This window comes from Rattus norvegicus, chromosome 7 (assembly GCF_021556685.1).
Source record: "Rattus norvegicus strain SHRSP/BbbUtx chromosome 7, alternate assembly SHRSP_T2T, whole genome shotgun sequence".
Classification (NCBI taxonomy): Eukaryota; Metazoa; Chordata; class Mammalia; order Rodentia; family Muridae; genus Rattus; species Rattus norvegicus.
The window spans coordinates 144,059,887-144,085,102 of record NC_141540.1 but is presented as its reverse complement, the minus strand read 5'-3'; the positions used below and the strand labels follow the sequence as shown (position 1 = coordinate 144,085,102).

At 51.1% G+C, this 25,216-nt stretch overlaps 1 protein-coding gene across 1 annotated transcript; it reads left to right on the top strand.

The window, feature by feature from the left end:
- Positions 1 to 1,774: 1,774 nt before the first annotated feature.
- Positions 1,775 to 25,216, top strand: Itga5 (integrin subunit alpha 5). The gene is given in 30 exon segments (NM_001108118.1): positions 1,775 to 2,271; positions 9,366 to 9,496; positions 11,126 to 11,229; positions 11,369 to 11,489; positions 11,680 to 11,741; positions 11,849 to 11,894; positions 12,580 to 12,705; positions 12,900 to 12,944; positions 13,050 to 13,093; positions 14,691 to 14,747; positions 14,916 to 14,968; positions 15,206 to 15,414; positions 15,699 to 15,890; positions 16,074 to 16,119; positions 16,264 to 16,365; positions 16,522 to 16,577; positions 16,671 to 16,825; positions 17,184 to 17,321; positions 17,420 to 17,487; positions 17,765 to 17,915; positions 18,005 to 18,097; positions 18,207 to 18,286; positions 18,406 to 18,486; positions 18,592 to 18,697; positions 19,069 to 19,221; positions 20,644 to 20,727; positions 20,835 to 20,948; positions 22,864 to 22,965; positions 23,463 to 23,585; positions 24,161 to 25,216. Coding segments are annotated over 30 exon segments (3,300 nt in total). The 5' UTR covers positions 1,775 to 1,897; the 3' UTR covers positions 24,245 to 25,216.

Here is a 25,216-nt window from a genome sequence, read left to right as displayed (position 1 = left end):
AGATGGATAGCCTCTGGGGATCTTTCTCTAACTGGCCTGGAGGGTTATGCTGAAGCATCTCCAAGCAGGAAGAAATTCCAGTTAAGACTCAACAAGATGTAGAGGAAAGGGAGGCTAGGCAAAGGCAAGGAAGGCAAGTGAGAACGCCAGAGGTGTCAGGGCCACTGGGTGAGGACTTATAAGGGCAGAGAGAGCCAAGAGAGGAGGGATATTGGGGAGAGTAGAACAGCTAGCCAGAGAATGACTAAGGGGCTCCTGTGTAAACAGGAGCAAGGAATGGACAGGGAGGGGGCCTGTTTGAGTTGGCCAATGGTGGGGGATTGAGGAGGAGGACCAGGGCAGGACACCATGTCCCCTGTCCCCCACCAAGGCTCCTGGGAGGATCTGAGTCACACACCTCCCTAGCTGCATACACCCCCCCCCTCCCCTAGCTCCTAAATCCTGGGAAAAAAATCTAAAAGTCTGGGCTGAGAAAGGAGAGGGCTGGATTCACACATGTGGGACCAAGCCTCACAGGGGTGTCTATAAACAGTAAAATTCCATCCTTCTCTCCAACTGGGGTCCCCCTGGCCAGTCACACCAGAGGTACTGCTTGCCCCAGATCCTGACCCACAGATTCCTTAGGTTCCCCACCTGGCAAAGGGTCAGGACCTGCAGATGTGAAAGTGGAATGGAGCCATCGTGGCTGTGTTCTGTCCAACTGGCCTCTCTCTGGGGCTGCAGTTGACTCTGGAGATCTGCTTCTGGTGACTGGGGACAGAAAGCAGAGTAAGAGTAACAGAATGAGAGGAAGCATACAGTAGGAAGAAAAATGACTCTGGGGTTTTTATTTGGAACTCCCATAGGCCACAATGGGTCGAAAGAGAAGGGCAAGAAGGGGGCAGGATTTTACTTTGTGGGCATTATTTTGAAAGGAGAGAAGTCCTGAAGGGAAAAGGCACAGAAGAGAGTAGAAAGGGAAGGGGATTAGGGGAGACTCTAGGCCTCTCACCCCTCCCCCAGACCAAGATAAAGGCTAGAATCCTGAAAGGTGATCTCATCACACACAGCCTGAGCTAGGGACTAGAAAGGTACCTGCACTTACACAAGCCATAGGAGTGTCTTTGGGTTCCCCACCACCAAGAGAAACTGAGAGTTGGTTCCCTTTGAAGACTCCCCCCCACCACCATCACAACTGCTACTTATCTTTCTGGGGTTTATCCAGGGAATCAAGCAATTTGATGAAGAAACTGAATTGAGGGGCTGGCCACTTGGTCAAGTACCAAATCCAAGAAAGGGCCATAACAGAGACTTCCAACCCCTACATTAACAGCTAGAGAGCTAAGGCCTAATGCTCTTGTGTCAGAGACCCCAAAACTCCTGTGCTTTCCACTCTATCAGCTTGGGGAGGGGCAGCCGCGAAATTCGTGAGGGCAACAAAGTTGCTCTAGGAGGCTCCCTGAAAGCATTAATAACTGGGCTGCAGAGTCCCCAATCCAGCTGGCAGGAACCGATGCACCCAGTGGCCCCGGAAGGCAAGGGGAATCCCTGTTGGCTGGACGCCAGAGGAGTCCCCTGTCGCTCGACCCCAAAGTTTTTTTCCCCGAAGAAATGAGGGAGACCCCCGCACACAATATTCAGGCTCCCTCCGCCCCCCAGAGGTGATTCCTTTCCTCATTAGGAAATTTTCTGCTCCCTTTTTCCGACTACTTTTCCGAGCGTTTACGTTGTACATCTGGAAAGGAGGGGGAGGGAGGAGGGGGAACAGGAGAGGAGGGAGAAGAACCCAAGCCCGCCCAGTCTGAGCCAGGCCAGACCACCGGCCTCCAGCTGGGGCCGGAGCCAGGGGTGCAGAGGTGCGGCCCCCCACGCCCCTTCGGGGTGCGGGGCGCGGCCTCAGCGTCCCTGGGACCCAGGAATGCCCCCCCGCCAGCCGACCCGGCGGCCGGGGGGAGGGCCCAGCCGGGAGTTGGGCAAACTCCTCCCCGCGTTGAGTCATTCGCCTCTGGGAGGTTTAGGAAGCGGCTCCGGGTCGGTGGCCCCAGGACAGGGAAGAACGGGCGCTATGGGGAGCTGGACGCCACGGTCGCCACGATCTCCTCTCCATGCGGTGCTGCTGCGCTGGGGGCCCCGACGCCTACCGCCGCTGCTGCCGCTGCTGCTGCTACTGTGGCCGCCACCACTCCAGGTTGGGGGCTTCAACCTAGACGCGGAGGCCCCGGCGGTGCTCTCCGGGCCCCCCGGCTCCCTCTTTGGCTTCTCCGTGGAGTTTTACCGGCCGGGAAGGGACGGGTGAGTGGCGAGGTTGGAGGCGGGAAGCGGGCAGGGGGCCACCTGGAGACTGGGGGCGCGCCGAGTACTGGAGGCGACCAGGACTTGAGTTGGAGGGCGGAGTTTGGAAAGACTAAGACTTGAGTTGGGGGCCCTTGCTAGAATTGGGGGCCCGCGCTGCAGCAGGGAGGGACCGTGGCGGACGTGGAGTGTGAGATCGTTGTCGAAACTTGTGTGGCATGAGGAGAGAACTCGAATCTAGAAGCTGGAGAAGTACAGGCAGGGTCTATGGGCCAACCGGGAGGAGAGGGCGCAGAAAGCTTAGGGTCTCTGGCGATCTGTGGGCTGCGGGAGACCTGTGGCGGGTGGGAGTCCAGGGGGGCGCGGAGGCCGGGCAGGACCTTAGGGAGCAGTGGAAGAACCTCGAGATCTTCCGTGGGGCCATTGAGAGGGTTGGAGCTGGGTGAGCGTGTGCAGTAAGAGGGAAGACAGACTGAGGGGGTCGGAAGGTTACGTGGGGGCCAGTCTCATCCTCCCCTCCCCCATCAACTCAGACTCGGGAAAGACCCGGGAGGACAGAGGCTCCCTCCTCTTTCTCCTCAGTCTCCTGAATTGCCTTCAACCCCCAACCTCTTCAGGCGAGGGGATCCAGGAACTTAGGGAGAATCCCAGGACCCTGGCACTGGGGGTACTGGGGCTAGAGGCGGGATCAATCCAGGGCGGTGCACGGATGTGTCGGGAGGGGTGTGAGTGCGCGCGCCTGAAGGGGGGTGGGCGGTTTCCCTCTTGCTCCAGCTCTTGGGAGGAAGAGAAAAGCTGATTTCCTGTAGCTTGTCGGCTGTAGTAGAACTGAGACTCAGACTTCTGGGACTAGGGTCAGAAGCTGGAAAGACATAGGCTGTCTGGGCCTAAGAGCATCAGAACGAAGGTTCCTGAAAATCTCTTTGGAGAATCCTTATTTCCGGGTAATAAGCGGACCTAGACTGGTGCCCACAGGCTTGGGGAAATCAGAGGCCACATTGAAACAAACTGTGTTTGTTTAAATAAGGAGAGGAGGTCGGGAAGTAAAAGAAAAGTGACAGTCCCAGCTGCTGGGCCAAGGAACCCCAGATGCCAGATTCCTGAACCCCTTTGATGACAGCAGTGGATGGATGTTTCTCCACCTCCTAGCTCTGAGCCTCTCTCTGCCTGTAGCAACACTTATACCAACCCTGGGATCTTAGGGCTTGATAGGACCTTTGTCAGAAGTCATCTGATTTTAGCTGTTATTTAATTAGGGGCTTGAGGTGGGGTTAACTCTAGCTAATTTGGTTGGGGAAGGGACAGTTGTTTTTGTTTTTGTTTTGTTTTGTTTTGTTTTTTTTGTTTTTTTTTTTTTTTTTTGCTTTTTGCTTTATCTGAGGAACTTAGGGATGGAAAAACAGAAAGATAACTAGGCCACAGTCGTTGAATTTGAGTTTTTCAAGGTCCCCACCCAACCCCCACCCCACACCCTGGCCTCTTGCCCAAACCTCATTTCATCACTCTGTCCTGGAGCCTCTGCCAGGGTCCCCCAAACTTCTTACCACAACCCTAATGGAGCAGAAAGAATGGAGGAATATAGGGTCTTCACTTCAGGGTGTCACTCCACCCCACACAAAACTGTCAGTTCTCTTTCAAAACATCTGTTGGACTTTGCACTCCTGGTGACCCCTGACCTGATCCTTCAGCCCCTGAGGTTTCTAAAACAAGACCCAGCCTCTTCTTTCCTCAAGAGAACTCAGGTGTCCAGCTCATACTGCACTCCCTCCCTCCCCTTTGCTCTGAGCACAAGCTCTAGGGCAGTCTCCTTCCTTATGACCTCCCTCTCAGCACCTGTGTGTATTAGCCCGCCCCCGCCCTCGCCCTCTGGTGAGGAAAAACGTATGCCCTTTGTGGCTGTGGTCTTGGTATTCCTTGTTTCTCCCACATTACTTCTCTTGTTGAAGAGAACAGGGTGAGCTCTGCAGAGGTTACAGACATAAAGGGTGAAGCCTAAAGTCAGGCAGCTCTGGGTCTGAGTGTTTACCATTTACTAAAGAGCTGGGACTTGAGCAAGTTACTTAAACCCTTGCAGTTCAGCCTTCCCTTGGACATGATGCCTAACTTATTCTTAGGACTGACTGAGACAATATCTAAAAGGTGCCTGCCCACAGAGGTTGAGCAACATATGCAAGGCCTGAGTTTTGTGGGGGAATTCCTGATTCTGATGTTTTTCCCTGACATCCTCCTCATTCTAAGTTTTCCTCTCTTCCTTATTTGCATTCATTCATTCATTCATTCATTCCCAGGCTGGCCTCAAATTGTGTAGCCAAGGATGGCCTTGAACTCCTGATCCTACCTCTCTAGAGTGCTGGGATTGTAGGCAGGCTCTGTCACACCTTCCACCACACCCAGTTTATGGAGATTGAACCCAGGGCCTCTGTGCAGCCTTTGCAAGCAGTCCACCTGCTTGGGCTACATCCTCAGTCCTTACATGCTTTGCAGTACTCACTAATAACTATAGTAGTTATAATAGTTTCCTCGCATATCTCATGAGCTTTCATATCCACTTCTCATTGGATTGTTTTAAAAAAAACTATGTGGAGCAGAGAAAGAGTTGTTGCTTCAGAAGTCATAGAAATTTAGAGCTAGAAGTTAGCTTAGGAATCCCTCAAAAGCAACTCATCACTGAGAAGGCTAGAGGAGTGAAAGTGACCTTTAAATGGACCAGTCTGCTACAGGCAGCTCTTACTCAGCCAACCAGATGTCTCCCATTGGGATGTACACTGGGATGTACACGGGGTCCACCTCTGGCCTGGCCAGGAATGACGTAGGAGTGCGGGAGCGGGGCCCTGACCCGCTTACTGCTCTCTACCCTGACCTTGTCAAGCCAGGGGAGTCAAACAGTAACTGAATATTGAACAAGGGCTTAGTTAATCAGAAGCCTGGCTAGAAAGATAGTGAAGAGAGGAGGGGATGTTTTGGCAATGGGGCAGAACAGAATACTAGCCTAGGAAGCAGCATTACAGGAGTCCAGGATTCTGTTCACATCCTGGGAAAGATTCTGAGCAACCCTGGATGGGCGCGACTTCTCTTGGGTTTAGTCTCTCAAGTAAGGTCGTAAGACTAGGGCAGCAGTTTGGGGACTTGTTGAGGGATGTCAGAACCGAGGTGGCCCTCGGAGGGCATCTGCATTAGTCCTAAAGCCAGTGGATGTTCTGCGCAGTGACTTCCAGATGGTCTCAAAGGACTAACTTAGAACCTCCAGACACTGAGGCTTCCAGAGAAATGATGCCAAGTATTCCTCCCTTGGGCTCTAATAGAGTCTAACTGCCAAGCTGTATCCAGTGGGAGATAATTAATGGTCTTTTCATCTTTTCTGAACCAAAAGTATCTACAGCTGCCAATCATAGCTTCTGACCAGCCTGAGATAACCAGGTTCCCCATACCAGTTGGTGTAACACCAGCCAAAAGCAAATGCACTTTGAGTTTTAATTAGCCAGGGATGCTTTATCAGGTAAATGCATGATTTCCGTTAGGCTTTCTGCAATATTGAAAATAGCCCAAGCGACCCTCCCTTGGTACCCTCTTGAACTACTATGAGGATTCTACTGCTGTAGATGTTAGCAAGCAGCAGGTAGGAAAAGAATAAGGGTAAAAAGCCTACATATATGGGCTGGAGAGATGGCTCAGTGGTTAAGAGCACTGACTGCTCTTCCAGAGGTACTGAGTTCAGTTCCCAGCAACCACAGGGTGGCTCACAGTCATCTGTAATGGGTTCCGATGCCCTCTTCTGTTGTGTCTGGAGACGGTGACAGTGCACTCACAATATATAAAAATAAATAAATCTTAAAAAAAAAAGCTTACATGGCAATCTTGGCACAGGCACCTCACCTGGCATGTGTGGGTGCCAGAATGAGGACTACTAAAATGGACACACCACAAAGACCTCGGGTAGACGTCAGGCCTGGTCTGGATCCATGACCCCTGTTTGCATTCTGGGATCCTCAAACCTTCACACAGTGAACAGATATGCCCCTGGCCTATGGGTTTACAAACTTCACAGTCTTTGAAAGGACTGACAAGTGCTTCTTTCTTGGTTTCTCCACAAATGCAGGCAGTATGGGAGAACTTTGGGGATCCTGATAGAACCCAGAGGAAGAGGAAACTCAAGCCCGTGTTGAGCTAGGGCAACAACAGGAGCTCTCAGCTCCTGGTGCAGCAGTCTGGTTCCTGGGCTCTGCTCTCATTCTTGTGGAACCAAAGGCAGTGGACAAGTTCTCTGTAGCAGCCTGAGGACCACACCCCTTTCCTCCCGGGAGGTGGGGCACCCCTTCCCCTCCCTGGGGGCTGTAGCTTCCCATTTTTCCCAGAATCCTCTCGTGAAAGTCACTAGGCTGGTGGGGTGGTATCTCAAACCTCTAATTGGCTTTAATGCCTGAGAGGTGGGAGACAAATGGAGAAGTGAGAGGCTGAAAACTGACAGGAAGCCACAGGCAGTAAACATTTCCTGTCCCCAGGGTAACCAAAGCTGGCACCTCCCCTCTCCACTCTATAACTTAAGGCACCTCCTGTCTGTTCCCATCCTGTTTCTCTGGACCCCTGCCCTATCCATTCTCACCTGTCCTCTCACTCCACCCATACTCCCTGGTGTCCTGGGGACTGCCTTCCTCTCTGCACTCATCACCTATTCATCTTAGACCCCTACTCTCCCCCTCAGTATACCTGACTCTCAGAAGACATCCTCACCTTTTCTCAACAAGTCCCCTTCTGGGCCCTCATTCCTATTGATAAAGACTGAGGAACAGCCACTGGCAAGAAAAGGGTAGGTGTTGGGAATGTTGAAAGCAGACAGGGTACAGAAACCATGAGGGGTGAAGAGACCTGTGATTTGAGATCAAGAAAGAAGCCAGTCAGTGGTGGCACAAGCCTTTAATCCTAGCATCCTGGAGGCAGAGGCAGGTAGATCTCTGAGTCCAGGGTCAGCCTGCTCTACAGAGTGAGTTCTAAGACAGCCAGGGCTACACAGAGAAACCCTGTCTCGGAAAACAAAACAAAAGGAAAGAAGAAGAGGTTAAGAACATTGGCTGCTCTTCAGAAGACCAGGGTTCAATTCCTAGCACCTACACGGCCACGCATGACTACCTGTAACTCCAGTCCCAGCAGATCCAGTGCCTTCTTCTGGTCTCCTCTGAAACCAAGTACCCACACAACACATAAACACACATACATGCAAAAGTATCCATACATGTTAAATGAATAATTTTAAAAGATAGGAGGGGACCTGGGCATCTAAATCAGGAGAGCAAACAGTGCTGGGGACAGGCGGGGGTTGAGGAGCAATGCCAGTGGCAGCAGGGGAGGAGAGCAGAGGCCAAGGCTGGCAGGGACACTGGCCCAGAGCTGGGGAGCCAAGGAAAGCTGCCCAGACTGCCAGATGCAGTCATTGCAGGGGATCCTGAGGAGAGTGCCAGGAGAGAAGAAGGCTGTGGCCGTGTGGAGGGCCTGGAGGCAAGGGACCAGGACTAGTAGAGGAGAGTTGTGTGGAGACCCCAGAGGCAAAGGACCAGAGCTGGTAGAGGAGGAACGCCAGCAGCCATTCCTTGGAGGACCCCATCTCAGACATGTGTGTCCAGGAAGAGGATCCAAAAGAAGAGCATTTGAGTCCAATGTTCTGGGGCCGATTTGTGGGAGAGTGTGGCAGAGCCCCAGCTAGGAAGGTGAGGTCCACTGTGGGCCACAGGGTGGGGCAAGCCAGGCCCAGGAAGTGGCCTGCTTTCATAGTTCTGATTTCAGAGACTCACATTTTCCTCCAACATGCCCCAAGACTTAAGTGGCCAGTTGCCCGAGTTACAGCCAGGGGAGAAAAGGCTTGGGAAGAAAGGATACAAAATAGGTGAGGCTCTATAGGAGCCTGAATTGTCCCTTTAATATAAATGTGTATGTATATACACACATACATATATATACACATACATATATATACACACACATATATATACACATACACACACATATATACACACACACATATATATATGCACATACACATACATATATATACACATACACACATATATATACATACACATATATATATGCACATATACACATACATATATATACACATACACATACATATATACACATTCACACATATATATGCACATATACACATACATATATATACACATACACATACATATATATACACATACACACATATATATACACACACATATATATACACATACACACATATATACACACACATATATATACACATACACATACATATATATACACATGCACACACATATATACACATACATATATATGCACATACACACATACATATATATACACATACACACATACATATATATACACATACACACACATATATATACATATGTATGTATGTATATATATATATATATATACATATATATATATATATATATATGCTGGGTAGTAGTGGCACACACCTTTAATCCTGGAAGTCAGAGGCAGGGAAATCTCTGTGACTCTGAGGCCAGCCTGGTCTAAGGACTGAACTCCAGGATAGCCAGAGCTACACAGAGAAAAACACACACACACACACACACACACACACACACACACACACACACACACACACTAATCCACTTTCAACCAAAGATCATACATTGCATTTGGTATTGTTTCTTAGCCTGGTGCTGGGGGCCTTGTGTGTGCCAAGCACATACTCCACTCCTGGGCTACAGCCCCAGTTGGACTGGACATCTAACCTTGGCAAGTAGATGGAAGAGACAAAAAAGCCAGAGTCCAGACCCTAGCCTTCTTTTCCCTTTCCAGGAACTGACTCTGGTTTCTCCTCTCTAGTAGTAGGGGAAGAAGGTAGGGGAGTGTGGGAGGAGGAGGGAGGAGCTGAGTTAGTGACAGCAGCACATGGGGAATGCCTGAACTCCAGCCCCTGCCTCTGGCATCCGTGGCATCTTCTGAGATATAAATACAACCCAAGGGACATCTACCCCACCCCCTTTCTTCGCCCGAAGGTCTGGGTGCATCCTGCCTCCAGACACTGACCTGGAAATAGGACCCGTCCTAATCCACTTCTCCTTTCCCCTCTGCAGAGTCAGTGTGCTGGTTGGGGCACCCAAGGCTAACACTAGCCAACCAGGAGTACTACAAGGTGGCGCTGTCTATGTGTGTCCCTGGGGCACCAGTCCTATCCAGTGCAGCACCATTCAATTTGACAGCAAAGGTAGGCTGAAAGAGTTCAAGGAGGGGCCTAGCATAAGTGGGTGGGTGGGTCTGCAGTTTGGGGTTAGGGCCTGGGGATCCTGCTGTGAGGGGTGCTCCCCGGTAGTAGTTCTGGTGCTCCATCCAGCTCCTAGCCATGGGCTCCCCGTGGCACTCACTCCATGTTCCCAGCCCAGCCCAAGAGGGGCGGGCATGATTCAGAAACATGTGGCTCTCATTTCCACTGAATCACCCACAGCTCTGGGAGGCCAGGGCCATAATGCAGACAAAGGCAGAGGAGGCTGCAGAGTTCTGTTCCTCAGCTAAGTGATAGTGCACACTGGTCACAGCGATTCAGCCACTGCCCCAGGGAGCTCAGCCCTCAGGCAGATGGACTATGGAGGCTGAGGCTGTTCAGCAAGCGCTCAGGGAGCTTTTACTCCATGCTAGGCACTGTGGGGAGTGCCTTGGCTCACTTAATCCTGCAGCAACTGTATGAAGTATTAGTGTCCCCATGCTGTGAGGGAGGAAGCAGAGGTTAAGTCACCCAGCTAGTAAGAAAGCAAGGCTGTGAACTCAGGCAGTCTGTCCCCAGAGATAAGGGCAAGAAAAAGCAAGCATAAAAATGTGGGGGCCAGCTAATTTCTGAAGGCATTGAACCCAAAGTTTTATGCATAGTAAAGATGTGCTGTTTCACTGAGTTACAGCCCCAATTCCTAAGGCTGACTTCAAAAAGCCTGAGGGCACAGGAGGCTAAGGCAGAAAGAGTGTCAGAGATTCAAGGCCAGCCTGGGCTACACAGTGAGACACTTGTCTTAAAACAAACAAATAAATAAAAATTCTGGAGGACAGTAAGAAGAGCAAGGAAGACAGTGCTACAGAGGGCAGAATTCAGACTTGGAAAAAGACAGAAAGGGAAGTCTAGTGTGGAGGCGAAAGGAGAGGCTGTTAGAGACACAGGGCTGGCTACAGACAGAGATCAGCCATGGGACTTGGCCAATCTTCCCCAGTACCACAATGAAAGTGTCCTGTTCCAGCTACAAGGAAGTCAGAGGAGCCAAGGAGCCAACTTGGGAATCTGGTGTGAGTGTGTATGTGTGTGTGTGTGTGTGTGTGTGTGTGTGTGTGTGTGTGTGTGTGTGTCTGTGTGTCTGTGTGTATGTGTGTCTGTGTGTGTGTTGTGTGTATGTGTGTGTTTCTGTGAATGTGTGTCTGTGTGTGTGTTGTATGTATGTGTGTGTGTTGTGTGTATGTGTTTCTGTGAATGTGTGTGTGTTTCTGTCGATGTGTGTGTCTGTGTGTGTGTCTGTGTGTGTGTGTCTGTGCCTGTGTCTGTGTGTCTGTGTGTTTCTGTGTCTGTGTGTCTGTGTGTATGTCTCTGTGGATGTGTGAGTATATGAGTGTGTGTTTCTGTGAGAGTGTGTGTGTTTCTGTCGATGTGTGTGTGTACCCACACGCGCGCATGTACACGCGCGCGTGTGTAAGGAGAGTGAGAACCAGTCAAGTCCAGCTACACAAAGGAGTCTAAAACTCCTTCCGTATACCTGTCCCAGTGAGACTCTGGGGTCTAGAAATGCTGAGTGAATCCTAGGGCAAGGCTAGGTCGCCTTCCTGAGAACCAGTGTGACAGTCCACTTTCAACTTCCCCAAGGCTCCCGCATCCTGGAGTCTTCATTGTATAGTGAGGAACCTGTGGAGTACAAGTCCTTGCAGTGGTTCGGGGCAACGGTTCGGGCCCACGGCTCCTCCATCTTGGTGAGGCATGCGTGGGCTCAGTGGTGTGGTCGCTAAGGGTTAAGCTGTGGTAGAGAGGGCCAGGCCTGTGGGGGGTGGGGAAGGGAGTGGTCATCTTTCAAAGCTAAATCTGAACACCCCCTGCCCCGCGCCCTCCCAGGCATGCGCTCCACTGTATAGCTGGCGCACAGAAAAGGACCCACAGAATGACCCAGTGGGCACCTGCTACCTCTCCACAGAAAACTTCACCCGGATTCTGGAGTATGCACCTTGCCGCTCAGGTAGGGGCCAGAGTGTGTGGAACGGCTGTGCCTTCTCCATGGGAGGGCCCCAGGCGCTTGGGGCTTAGCTTGTACTTACTTCAGTGCTGCTCAGGAGACTCTTGCCCAGTCTCCTCTCTCGCTCTTGCCTCTCTTCCCTGTCAGCACTCAGTGTGCCGCTAGCTCATTTTATTGTCTTCTTCCCTCACAGATTTTGGCAGTGCAGCAGGGCAGGGTTACTGCCAAGGGGGCTTCAGTGCCGAGTTCACCAAGGTGAGGTGATTGGGGAGGGGAGGCGGTAAGTGAGGATCTAGAGTCAGTACCAGACGGTACGGTACGGTACGGTATGCTCATTCCCCTTCTCCGCACCTCCCCCACAGACTGGCCGCGTGGTCCTAGGAGGACCTGGGAGCTACTTCTGGCAAGGTAAGCCCTTCCTCCGCCCTCTTCTGGCCGTGGCACCACATCCTTTCCTTGATCCAAACTTTTTCTTTTCTTTTTTTTTTTTAAACATGTATTTATTTATTATGTATACATCATACAGCTTTCTGCCTGTATGTATGCAACTACAGGCCAGAAGAGGGCACCAGACCTGATTATAGGTGGTTGCGAACCACCATGTGGTTGCTGGGAATTGAACTCAGGAAGAGCAGACAGTGCTCTTAACCTCTGAGCCATCTCTCCAGCCCCAAAGAGGGATTTTTTTGATTTCTTTCTTTTTTTTTTTTTTTTTTTTTTTTTTTTTCGGAGCTGGGGACCGAACCCAGGGCCTTGTGCTTGCTAGGCAAGCGCTCTACCACTGAACTAAATCTTCAACCCCCCTCAAACTTTTTCTTTTCCTTTTTTTTTTCTTTCATCTCTGTTGGTTGGTTGGTTAGTTGGTTGGTTTGTGTTGTCTTGTTTTTTCAAGACAGGGTTTCTCTGTGTAGAATTCACTTTGTAGACCAGGCTGGACTTGAACTCAGAGATCCACTTGCCTCTGCCTCCCAACTGCTGGGATTAAATGCATGTGCCACCACTGCCCAGCTTTGATCCATACTTCTAAAATCCTATCCAGTCTCCCCAAAGCCTCTGTGACCTCCCCCTGCCTATCACCCTGCTCTCCTTCCAGGCCAGATCCTGTCGGCCACTCAAGAGCAGATCTCGGAGTCCTATTACCCACAGTACCTCATCAACCCTGTTCAGGGGCAGCTGCAGACCCGCCAGGCCAGCTCCGTCTATGATGACAGCTACTTGGGTAGGCAAGCGGGCAGGGAGAGGATGGGAGGGGAAATCGGGGGCCTCTATCCTCACTCGGCTCCCTGCTTCTCCCACTCAGTGCCGCCAGCTCTGCTGCCATACTTGTGTACAGGCTGACAATGAAGGGATTGAGGGCCAGAGAATAGGGGTCCCCAAGGAGGCAATGCTAACATCCACGCACTCTGTCCCCAGGATACTCTGTGGCTGTAGGTGAATTCAGTGGTGATGACACAGAAGGTAAGCGAGTCTTCAGGCCAAAGTGGGGGCTGGAGAGAAAGCCCAAAACAACATTCTGAGTCCACACTGTCTTCACCTCCGCCCATCAGTTTCTTCTCTTTGCAGACTTTGTTGCTGGCGTGCCCAAAGGAAACCTCACCTATGGCTATGTAAGACCCTGCCCGCCACCCTCTGCCTCTCGCCCAGACTAAGTACAGAGCCTTGAGTGGCAGTTTGTTGGGGACATTGAAAAGATAGATCAGAGCCTAGGCTCTGGGAGAACACACCAGATTTGAGAAGTCTGGTTCAAGGGAAGGAAGTGTGTGAAGTCAGACGCAGGTTCAAATTCCGGCACTGGCTCTGGACAGGTTCATCTGTTCTTTTATCGCTACACTGTCCCCTGCTTGACCGCTCTAAGCTGCTTCTTCCATGTACAATGGGGTAATAATAGTTCTGACCTCACAAGGCACTTGTGAGGGGAATGAAAGCACTTGTAAATCGTCAGACCGTGTGCAGGCACCAGCTATTATTAGACCGTGACAAGTGCCGCACACGGTCGCTCAATTAACAACATTTATTAAGGCAAGGTGAGAGATGAGATGAAGACATCTTATCCCATCTCTTAAGGAGAACCTAGTCAAATACGTGGGATAAAACGCACAGCTTTAATCTTGATGAAGTCACTGTCCATGAGCCTCTCGATGTCCCAGGCACTGTCCGTGCATGACGGTGTTCCCTTCCCCACCACAGGCCCGTGGGGTGCAGCACAATTTTGCCAGTTTGCACATAAGAAAACTGTTGTCCTAAAATACCAACTATGTTGCTTAGGGGCAGCTGGATAAATATTTAATATCTATCATATTCCAAATCTCATGCTCTTTCTGAATTGGAAGTTTCAGATAACAGCACATTTTAGGAAAGCAGTAACCTCCTTCCAGAGAGGGTGCCTCAGAGAAGGTTCTGTGAGGGTCCCACACAGATGGGGCAGGAGGGAGTCCCAGGCACAGGCATGAAGAACACAGAGAATATAGGACTGGGACTAGTTTGCAGCCTCATAAGGTAAAAGAGAGTGAGAATCATAAGGGAGGGTTGAACAAGCACAGGCAATGGGGCCAGACGCCAGAGACTTAGAGGGCTGGCCCAGAGGCAGGGACTGACAGTGGCTGCAGGGGCCCCTGGAGTGTACAGGTGGGAATCACAGTCCTCCATCTGCTCTCTGGCACCAGTGCCAGGGGGAAACCCAAGACCCAGTCCAGCCAGTCCTGGGAAGGTTCATACCAGATCTCAGCAGAGCAGTGGGGCAGAGAGCAAGATCCAAGAGACTTGGAGGTCTGCTAGGTCAGTGGCTAAGAGGAGACAGCAGAGATGTGAGTGCCTTGCAGACTCTGGTAGATGAGGGATGGCTAGAGTTCTGAATCTGTTGGGTTTGGAGCCCCAAAGTGTATCCAGTCACAATTACTGTTTGCCTACTGCCTGCTAAGCTCTTCTTCAGTCTCTGAGAGGCAAAAACCAAAGACCATGCTCTGGGTCCCACTAATCTGATTCTGGTCACTAGAATCTAGTGGGTAGGGATGAAAAATCCAGAAAGGATATGGAGAAAGAAGGCAAAACAGCGAAGGAGTAGAGAAAACCCATAGGTGGAGGGAAGGCAAATTGGGAAGGAGTCAGAGGAGTGCTAAGGTTCTCCTAAGAAATACCTGTCCCATGTGTCCCAGACCTTCAGACATGGGGCATCCAGGAACTATAGGCCTTTGTCTTCATCTCCAGGTCACTGTCCTTAATGGCTCAGACATCCACTCCCTCTACAACGTCTCAGGAGAACAGGTGAGGGTACCCTCACTTCTCCCTCTTGCCATCTAACCTGCAGCCCTGGGCCAACAGCATCAAACTTCCCACCTTCTTTGGAGCCTCTGAATGTCCACTTACAGCCTCTCTTGATCCCATTTACTGACCAATCTTTTTCTGACTCCATGCTGCCCTTTGTCCCCATAGATGGCCTCCTATTTTGGCTATGCCGTAGCTGCCACCGATACCAATGGAGATGGGTGAGTGACGGGAAGGGATGCATCTTCCAGACCTGGTCGGGGGTGTGAACGTGCAGGCAGACTACTCCCTCAGGGTGTTTTTTCTAGACTCAGTTCATGCTTGCCTTCTCCTTGGTCAGGGCAAGAAGAGCCCTCAGGTCTCCTGGGAATCCAGAATGCCTGGGTCTCCCCCACAAGGGCAATAAATTATAGCAAGACAAGGGTTATCAAGATGCTTGGGTCTTCCCTTTTCCTCAGGCTAGATGACCTGCTGGTAGGGGCACCCCTACTCATGGAGCGGACAGCTGACGGGAGACCTCAGGAGGTGGGCAGGGTCTACATCTATCTGCAGCACCCAGAGGGTATAGAGCCTACGCCCTCCCTCACCCTCACTGGCCAAGATGAGTTCGGCCGATTCGGCAGCTCCTTGACACCCCTGGGGGACCTGGACCAAGACGGCTACAATGGTAAGTATCATGGCCCAGGGGGCTGAGGCCGAGTTGAGGGAATGCTAGTTGGTCAAGAACTTAGTGGGAGGGTTTCTGTCAACTAAACTACCAGGCCCTCTTGACTTTCCAAGGGTATTGGGGTTTAAAGAGATTAGAACAGGAATTAATGGGGACGGGGAGGATCCTGAGGTTGTTTGTTTGTTTGTTTGTTTGTTTGTTTGTTTGTTTGTTTGTTTGTTTTTGGTAGGGATTTGGACCCCTGGCCTCCTAACCTAATGAATAATGTGTGTTGTGTCTTGCAGATGTCGCCATTGGGGCTCCGTTTGGTGGGGAGGCCCAGCAAGGAGTTGTATTTATATTCCCGGGAGGCCCAGGAGGACTGAACACTAAGCCTTCCCAGGTTTTGCAGCCTCTGTGGGCAGCTGGCCATACCCCAGACTTCTTTGGCTCTGCCCTCCGAGGAGGACGAGATCTGGACGGCAATGGATACCCTGGTAAATTGTGTCCATTGCCTTTTCCTCTTAGAATTCAAACTTCCGGGTGCAGTGCTAGCTAGCTGCCACCAGATGGTGCAGTCCCCTGGCTCAGGCCTCTGAGCCATGAAACTAGAAAGCCTTGGATGAAGGCATTCCTGATTTGGGGCTTGCCATAAAGAGTAGTATCTTGACTTTCTACAGATCTAATCGTTGGATCCTTTGGTGTGGACAAGGCTCTGGTATACAGGTATGAACTCAGGGAGACTAAGGCAGCCTGGGCAACTAGTTTTCCCTTTGAAACTAAGACTGAGGCCGTCAGTACAGAGGGAACTGGTGTCCTGGAGCAGGTGCCCAGCCTTAATTCTGCTTACCCCACATCTACTCTTGGCAGGGGTCGGCCCATCATATCTGCCAGTGCGTCTCTCACCATCTTCCCCTCCATGTTCAACCCAGAGGAGCGCAGCTGCAGCCTGGAAGGAAACCCTGTATCCTGGTGAGCTGAGCCAGGAGCCTGCAGAGATCTGTACAGGCAGGGGGGCTGCGTCTGCCTCAGGAAGGGACAAGCAGGGATGTCCTAGTCTGGGTCTTTCTGAGGCAGGTAGGAGACCAGTTCCAGTCACTCAGCACTTTCTCCTCCGTCTTTCTCCAGCATCAACCTTAGCTTCTGCCTCAACGCCTCTGGAAAACATGTACCCAACTCTATAGGTGAGAGAAGCTGCTCACGTGGGGCAGCGTGGGGTGGGGCAGAAGGACTAGGTCGAACAGGTAAGAAAAGCTGACTCTGTTTCCTGGCCACAGGCTTCGAGGTGGAACTCCAACTGGACTGGCAGAAGCAGAAGGGAGGGGTCCGGAGGGCACTGTTCCTGGCTTCCAAGCAGGCCACCCTTACCCAGACCCTGCTTATCCAGAATGGGGCTCGGGAGGACTGCAGGGAGATGAAGATCTACCTCAGGGTATGGCCTGAGGATGAGGGTGGCCTAGCCTGGGTAGATGGTCACATAAAACAAAGGACTTTGGTGGTGGTGGTGATGGTGGTGGTGGTGACGGTGGTGGTGGTGGTGGTCGTAGGTGTGCATGTGAGCTTGCATGTGGCTGGATGGCTGACTGGGAAGTTCTCCCTGAAGAGCCTGGGGCTTGGGGGAGGCTAAAGAAGAGGCCTTTCTGTCAGAAGAGCCAGACACCAAGTGCCTAGGCCTACAGAGCGATGAGATCAGATTTGGGCCCTGAGCAGATAACGGGGGAGAAGGTTGAGAAGAGGGTCACTGAGGCCCCAGAATCCCTAATCCCATGAATTCTCTCCCCTGACCCTAGAATGAATCAGAATTCAGAGACAAGCTCTCCCCAATTCACATTGCCCTCAACTTCTCCTTGGACCCCAAAGCCCCCATGGACAGCCATGGCCTCCGGCCAGTCCTACACTACCAGAGCAAGAGCCGGATAGAGGACAAGGTAAGGAAAGAACTTGGAGGGAAGACAGCCCTCACCCCAGAGACAGGGCCCTGGGAAAGGGGTGGTAGGACCCCTCTCAAGACTCTTCCACTCCTCAGGCCCAGATCTTGCTAGACTGTGGTGAAGACAACATCTGTGTGCCTGACCTGCAGCTGGCTGTGTATGGGTGAGTGGGGCTGTCACATAACAAAGGGACAGGGACACTGTCGCTGAAACTGACATGGACGCTGAGCATTTCTGGGTTTGGGTTTATCTACAGGGAGCATTCATTTCCCTAGCTCTAGACAAATTAAACACAGTATTCTGCATGCAGCATCTTGCCTTACGCCTGCCAGAGCCTGGGACCCAGTCAGCAGGGCCAGTCCCACTGTGCTATTCGCATGCCCCGTTGCCCTGGTTGATGGATTCATTCTTTGGTGTCCTTACTCTGTGTGCCCCTCCAGGGAGAAGAAACATGTGTACCTGGGTGACAAGAACGCCCTGAACCTGACATTCCTCGCCCAGAATCTGGGCGAGGGTGGGGCCTATGAAGCCGAGCTGCGGGTCACAGCCCCCCTGGAGGCTGAGTACTCGGGGCTTGTCAGACACCCAGGGGTGAGAAGGCACTCTCAAGGGGGGCTGCAGTGGTAATCCCCTGCAGAGGGGCGCCCAAGCCTGGCTGACCTGTGCCTGCCTATCCCCAGAACTTCTCCAGCCTGAGCTGTGACTACTTCGCGGTGAACCAGAGCCGCCAGCTGGTGTGTGACCTGGGCAACCCCATGAAGGCAGGCACCAGTGTAAGTGAGGGGTAGAGGAGGAAGGGCTAGGAGAGAGCACAAGCAAGCCCTGGCACATAGGTAGACGCCCTATCTAACAGCCCCTTTCTCCTCCCTGTTTGTTGCACAGATCTGGGGTGGCCTTCGGTTCACTGTTCCTCATCTTCAAGACACAAAGAAAACCATCCAATTTGACTTCCAGATCCTCAGGTAGGGAGTGACTGGGCCTGGACTGGGACTGAGTTGTGAGTGAAAGAAGGGAAGGCGGGGCAGGCGGCAGAGCCTGGGGGTTCCCTTCAAACTGCTTCACTCTTACCTCCGTCCCACAGCAAGAACCTGAACAACTCACAAAGCAACATGGTCTCCTTCCCACTCTCGGTGGAGGCTCAAGCCCAAGTCTCCCTTAACGGGTCAGTGCCCAGGCAGAAAGGGGCCTTTGGAGGGAAGGGTGACGGACTTCCAGAGAAGGACACATTGGTCCCTTTTTGTCCATTCTAAACTATCCTCCTCTTCAGTGTCTCCAAGCCTGAAGCCGTGATTTTCCCAGTCAGCGACTGGAATCCTCAAGACCAGCCTCAGAAGGAGGGAGATTTGGGCCCTGCTGTCCACCATGTCTATGAGGTGAGGAGGGTTGGGAGACAAGCCACAGGGGTCTGGCTACATGAAGGGAAAGAAACCTAGGACCGGAGTGAGGAGAAGAGAAGAAAAAGGGCCAGTCTGGAGAATGCAGAGGACCTGTGAGAGAGATCTGGAAGAGAGACATTCTGGTCCTTTGCCTCACAAAGTGAAGCTGTTTTGGGAGGATACTATGAGTCTCAGACTAGCATGGATTACAGAGTGAGACCTTGTCCCTTGTCTCACCCTTGAGTAATAGCTCAAGTGGACGTTTGCTGCCGTTGGATGTTCTTTCAGTTCTCAGACTGATACACTGTGGCCAAGACCTGCATATCAGACCAGCTTTCCCTTCCTCAAAGTGTCCTCTTCCTTCTCAGCTCATTAACCAGGGGCCCAGCTCCATCAGCCAGGGTGTGCTGGAGATCAGCTGTCCCCAGGCTCTGGAAGGCCAACAGCTCCTCTATGTGACCAAGGTGACGGGACTCAACAACTGCACCTCCAACTACACCCCCAACTCACAGGGCCTGGAGGTGAGGACCTGGTCATCGTGGGGTGGAGCGATGGGGTTATGGGACAGGGAAAGGTTGCCTGGAGTGGATTGGAAGTGGTGAGGAGATACAGTCTGGAGGGAGGGAAAAGATCCATATCTACTACATTTGTGTTCTTTGCCCTGAAGTTGTCTTCCCTCTCTCCTGGTGTGCTATCAGATCTATGCCACCTTGTCCTACAAGACCTGTCCTCTGGCCCTCTTTGAGAGTGTGTTTGTTTGTAAACAGCATTTAATGAAGTAAATGTTAAAGTGAACACTGCTAGACCTAGGAAAACCCCACACCAAATGAAACCAAAAGGTCCCCGCACTCCTGCAGCTTGTAGCTAATGAAGGCTGGTAGACAATAAGAAGTAAAAAGAAACCGGGTGGGGCTGGAGAGATGGCTCAGTGGTTAAGAGCACTGACTGCTCTTCCAGAGGACCTGAGTTCAATTCCCAGCAACCACATGGTGGCTCACAACCATCTGTAAATCTGTAAAGAGATCCGATGCCCTCTTCTGGTGTATCTGAAGACAGCTACAGTGTACTCATATATAATAAATGAATAAACCTTTAAAAAAAAAAAAGGAAAGAAAAAGGAACCGCGTTGTGGTGGTGCACACCTTTAATCCCAGCACTTGGGAGGCAGAGGCAGGAAGATCTCTGAGTTTGAGGCTAACCTGGGCTACAGAGTGAGTTCCAGGACAGCCAGGACTTACACAATGAAAGCCTGTCTCGAAAAATGAAAAGGAAGGAAGAAAAGTGCTGACACCTATAATCCCAGCACTTGTGAAGTAAGGCAAGGGGATCAGAAGTTCAAGATTATTCCCAGCCATTTACATGAGACCCTGAGTGACATAGAAGATGGACGGTCACACCTGTAACCTTAATCTTAGAAGAGGCTGGAACAGGAGGACAACCATGAATTAAAGGCCACTCCGGTCTATAAACTGAGTTCTGGGATAGCCAAAGACTCACAGTGAAAAGTTCTTGGAGGGAAGAAGGAAGACAGGCAAGTGAATCTGTGGGGTACAAAGCTGACCTCTGACAGCTCTTGAAGAGGTAGCCATTAGCCAGGTAGAACACTTCACCTACTATTGCCCAGGGTTCAGTCCCAGCACTGCTAAGTAAACAAGTAATGATTCAACTGAAGCCTGAAAGACAAAGCTGTAAGACAAGGGACAAACATTACCAATAGAGGGAACAGCCAGTTCAAAGGCCCTTAGGCAGGAAAGACTTAATGATTTCTTTATACACCCCCTACACAGTGCAAAGCAAGGTACACTTTGCTCTTGGCAATAGGTGGGCTGGCTGAACACAGGGACAGAGACAGAATCCAGTCCCTGGCTCTGGAACATAGGTTCAGGCTGACGTAGGTGCTATAATGGAGCAGGAGGTGCAGCTAAGGATGTCTCTTCTTCCAGTTGGATCCAGAGGTTTCTCCACATCACCTGCAGAGGCGAGAGGCTCCAGGGAGGAGTTCTACCACCTCAGGAACACAAGTCCTGGTAAGTCACTGCAGGGAAGGAAGTTTGTCCCAAGTGTCGGACACCTGTTTGAGTTCTCAGGGTCACCAGAGCAGAATTCTGAGCTCAGACACCTTCTTTCTTGCCAGAAATGCCCTGAAGCCAAGTGTTTCAGGCTGCGCTGTGAGTTTGGGCCACTGCATCGCCAAGAGAGCCGGAGTCTGCAGCTGCATTTCCGAGTCTGGGCCAAGACCTTCTTGCAGGTAAGGGAGCTTTATGCAGCCTGGACCCCCGACCTTTGGTCCTAGCAGGACTGACTCTGTTCTTTCCCTGCTGTCTTCCCTTCCACCTCTGCTTTGGTTACTGGACAAGCACACACACACACACACACACACACACACACACACACACACACACACACACCAGGTCTCCCTCCTGCACCCTGACTGGTTTAGACCAGTCGTGTGTCCTTGGCGCCCCCTCTTGGTCACAGTAGGAGCAACTACTTCCCTTTCTGGCCCTGATAGAAGAACAGTAGAAGGGCGAGCATGCCTTTAATCTGAGCACTCAGGAAGCAGAGGCTAGTGGATCTCTGTGAGTCTGGGGCCAAACCTGGTCTTCATAAGTGAGTTCCAGGCCAACCAGGACTACATCTCTCAAAAAACATATCTCAAAAAACAACAACAAAAACGATAAATAACTACACACAAAAAAAGTAAAACCGTAGAAGGAGTGGGGGTGTAGGTCAGTGGTCAGTGGTAGAGTGCATAACTAGCACATGCAGTCCATAGGTTTAAAGACCAGAGTGGGTAGAGCTGGAGAGATGCAAACATGAAAGCCAGACTTCAGATCTTCAGCATCCACGTAAATGAATGCCTAGCTGATGTGCCAGCAACCCACATGTAATCCCAGCACACGGGAGGCAAAAACATGGACTCCCCATGGTAGGTCAACCAGACAGTTGAGACAAAATGGTGAGTTCTGAGTTCTAGGTTCAATGGGAGAGCCTGTCTAAATGTATACCTGACAATCAGTTTCTGACCCACTCACACTTGCACCCACACACACCACACGTGCATGAACATATGAAAGAAAGAAGAGAAAAGGTAAACAGAAAAGAAGGGCTATGAGATGGCTCAGTGAATGGGTAAAAGTACCCACCTCCAAGCCTAGCAACCTGAGTTTGATCTCTAGAACCCATGTGACAGAATGAAAGGCTTGATTCCCTTAGCTGTCCTCTGACTTCCTTATGCAAGCCTTGGCATGTGCATACCTAAACACACACACACACACACACACACACACATACACACACACACACACACACACACACACACACACACACCTCTCTCTCAAATGAATTACTGAATGAATGAATGTTTAAAAATAAATAAGAAAAAAGAAATGAGGACTGGGGAGATGGTTCCGTGCATAAATGAACTAGTCTGTAAGCCTGACCACTTGAGTTTAATTCCTAGGACCCAAGGACAAAGCTGAGTTCTGTGGCTTAGCTAAGCCTAGAGTATGTAGTACATACAGTGGAAGAAACAAGAGAGACCCAGCCTCAACAAGGCGGGAGGCAAAAACTGACTTGTAAGAATTATCCTCTGACCTCCACATATGTCTCATCAAACATGTGCACTGGCATGTGTGCACATACATATAACACGTATGCACATATGTACACATATAACACACAAGACAGAGTTTCTTTGTGTAGCCCTGGCTAGCTCTGGAGACCAACCTGGCATGGAACTTAGATCTGAGAGCCTCTGCCTCCTGAGTGCTGAGATTTAAGGCATTGGCCGCCACCACCCACCTAATATTTTAGAAAACTTAAGAGAGTAGGGGGTGAGATGAATCAATGGTGAATAGACAAGCAGAAGCAGGAAGAGAAAAAAAGCCATCATTTATTGAATACACACTATAGACCAGCCATGGTCCTGGATGTTAACCCATATTAATCATTAAAAAACATGTATTAAACATGTAGTTATTTGGTTATGCATTAGTTATAATTACCCAATTTCACATTTATTATCTCTCTTAAGGGGCATCGGGATAATCAGAGAGAGTGAGTTCATAATAGGGGACGGTCACATCCTGAGAGACTGTAGGGAAGCCCTGTGTTCTCTATATTCCATAGGGGTTGCTCTGACCACTTCTCTCCACCCACAGCGGGAATACCAGCCGTTCAGCCTTCAGTGTGAGGCTCTATATGAAGCCCTGAAGATGCCCTACCAAATCCTGCCTCGGCAGCTGCCCCAAAAGAAACTCCAGGTGAGTTCAGGGTCAGGGGTCTGGATCAAAGAAGGCAAGCTCAAGAATTCCAGAAGCGGGATGAGGACGTGGATAGAGGCTGGTCTTGCTTTGTGCAAACATTTCCCGACTCTGTAGGTCCAGAGATAAAATGATCAGCCAGATTAATGTGTGTCTCTGCTCTGGAGGTCACAGCCTAGAGGGCAGTGACATCAGTGTGACGTGTGGCAAGACGGTCTACAGAAACATGTCATGGGAATACCTGAACCCAGTCTTACAGAGTCGGGAAGGGCTTCCTGGGAGAAGGAAGGGTGAGCAAGCCGAGGCATGAAGGAGTCAACTAGACTCCTCCAGGGAGGAAGACTCTGGGTGTGAGGAAACAGCAGATGTGCACTTCGGACTCTTAAGTTCAGAATGCTGTCAGCTAAAGATGAGAGCTGGGTCCAGATCTGACAGACGTAGCCAGGAATAGGGTGAGAAGAGTTTACAGGTTCTCAGTGTCATTGGCTTGTCCGCAGGTGGCCACAGCCGTGCAGTGGACCAAGGCAGAAGGCAGCAATGGCGTCCCACTGTGGATCATCATCCTCGCCATCCTTTTTGGCCTCCTGCTCCTAGGTCTGCTCATCTATGTCCTCTACAAGGTCAGCCACACCGAGCCTTGGCTTGGCTTCCCGCCTATCAGACTCTGCCTTTTACCCAGGAGAATCAAAGAGGCCACCCTCAGATCTACGTTGCAGGCCCCCATCTCTGCCCTAGCTACTCACACCCCATCTTGTCTTTTCCTATTGGACCCCTCCCTTCAGTCTGCAGCCCTCGGTTTACAAAGAGACCTCCTGTCTCGGGATAAGTTTGCCCACATTGCAAAACCCCAGATGGCAAATACACGATGACATTTGTGCTGTCATCTCTTCTAACGTCTATCTAACAATAAATGATGGCGTCCTACAGGTGGCAGCTACTGCTCAGCAATCAGATGTGGCACTTGTTGAGTTGAACTTGTTTACCCTTCCTGGCTAGACTCGTATCACTTTAAAACTCTGACAAATGATCACCCCATAAAAACCCCCTGATTTTAGATCTCCCACATCTACTGGACCCCTTGGGAAAGTATCTGAAGGAAGCCACTTTGGCAGGATGGGAAAGGTAGAGGCTGGAGAGCCCTCATTCCCCTGGTCAGGGAGAATATAATCTCTAACTGTGCCTCCTTTCTCATCAGCTCGGCTTCTTCAAACGCTCCCTCCCCTACGGCACAGCCATGGAAAAAGCTCAGCTCAAGCCTCCAGCCACCTCAGATGCCTGAGCCCTCCTGATCTCAGAATCCTGATTCTGAAGAGCCAGTCCGCTATCTTCCGGTAGGGAGGGACTAGGCACTTCCTGAAGGTGCTGAGGGCTGGGGAGAAGCACTTCTCCCTAGCCCAAATACATACTTGAAGGGCCAGAGCTGGGGGGCAAGAAGCTTGTGGATCCTTCCCCCCACGCACTGTGATGGACCCTCGTTTACACATGCCCTCTCACGGATGGGGGCCTCAGGTCCAGGGACAGAAGCCCCAGCCTTCCTTCAGCCTTTGAATTTTAGAGACTTTTCTGAAATCAACTTGGAGCTGTAATTAGGGAATCTGGTCATGGTTCTCTGGGCCGGGCATGCCACCAGGACTTCCTGTCTGACTCCCGCCTGCAAAGATTCATCTTTGGCCTTGCCAGAGAACTAAAGGAAGCCTGCAGCGAAGAGCCTGAGACTTGGGGACCGAGACCTGGCAACTTCAACAGCCCCTATCCTGGAAGGCCAATAAAGAACACTAAGCATGGACAGTGCTGCAGGACCAGCTCAGGACAAATCCCAAACAAAGGTCAATGCTGGCCCAGACCCAGATCCATGGAAGTCAGCGTGAGAATGGAGCCAGACCCAGTCTGGGGCCTGGGGTTGATCTGGAACCCAGTCTCAGATTCTAAGAACCTATGCTCGCAGACCCAGGATGACATTTGGGTCAGCTGCAGACCTGGGCCTAGGACCCTATTTATCCCTGACTTAGGGCAAGTCGGGAATTACCCAGGACACAGTGGCAAACAGACCTGGAACCTCAGCCTGACCAAACAGGCTCACTCATTCCCCAGAGAACGGGAAGCCCCAGGCCTGTACGACCTGGGTTCTGCCCACCAGCTGCACTGACGCTGCCCCTCTCTCCCTAGCCAACCCTCCCCTCTCCTCCAACCCCCCCAACTTATTTAAACTCTGTTGCAAGTGCAATAAACCCCACTCACTGCCCCACTGACC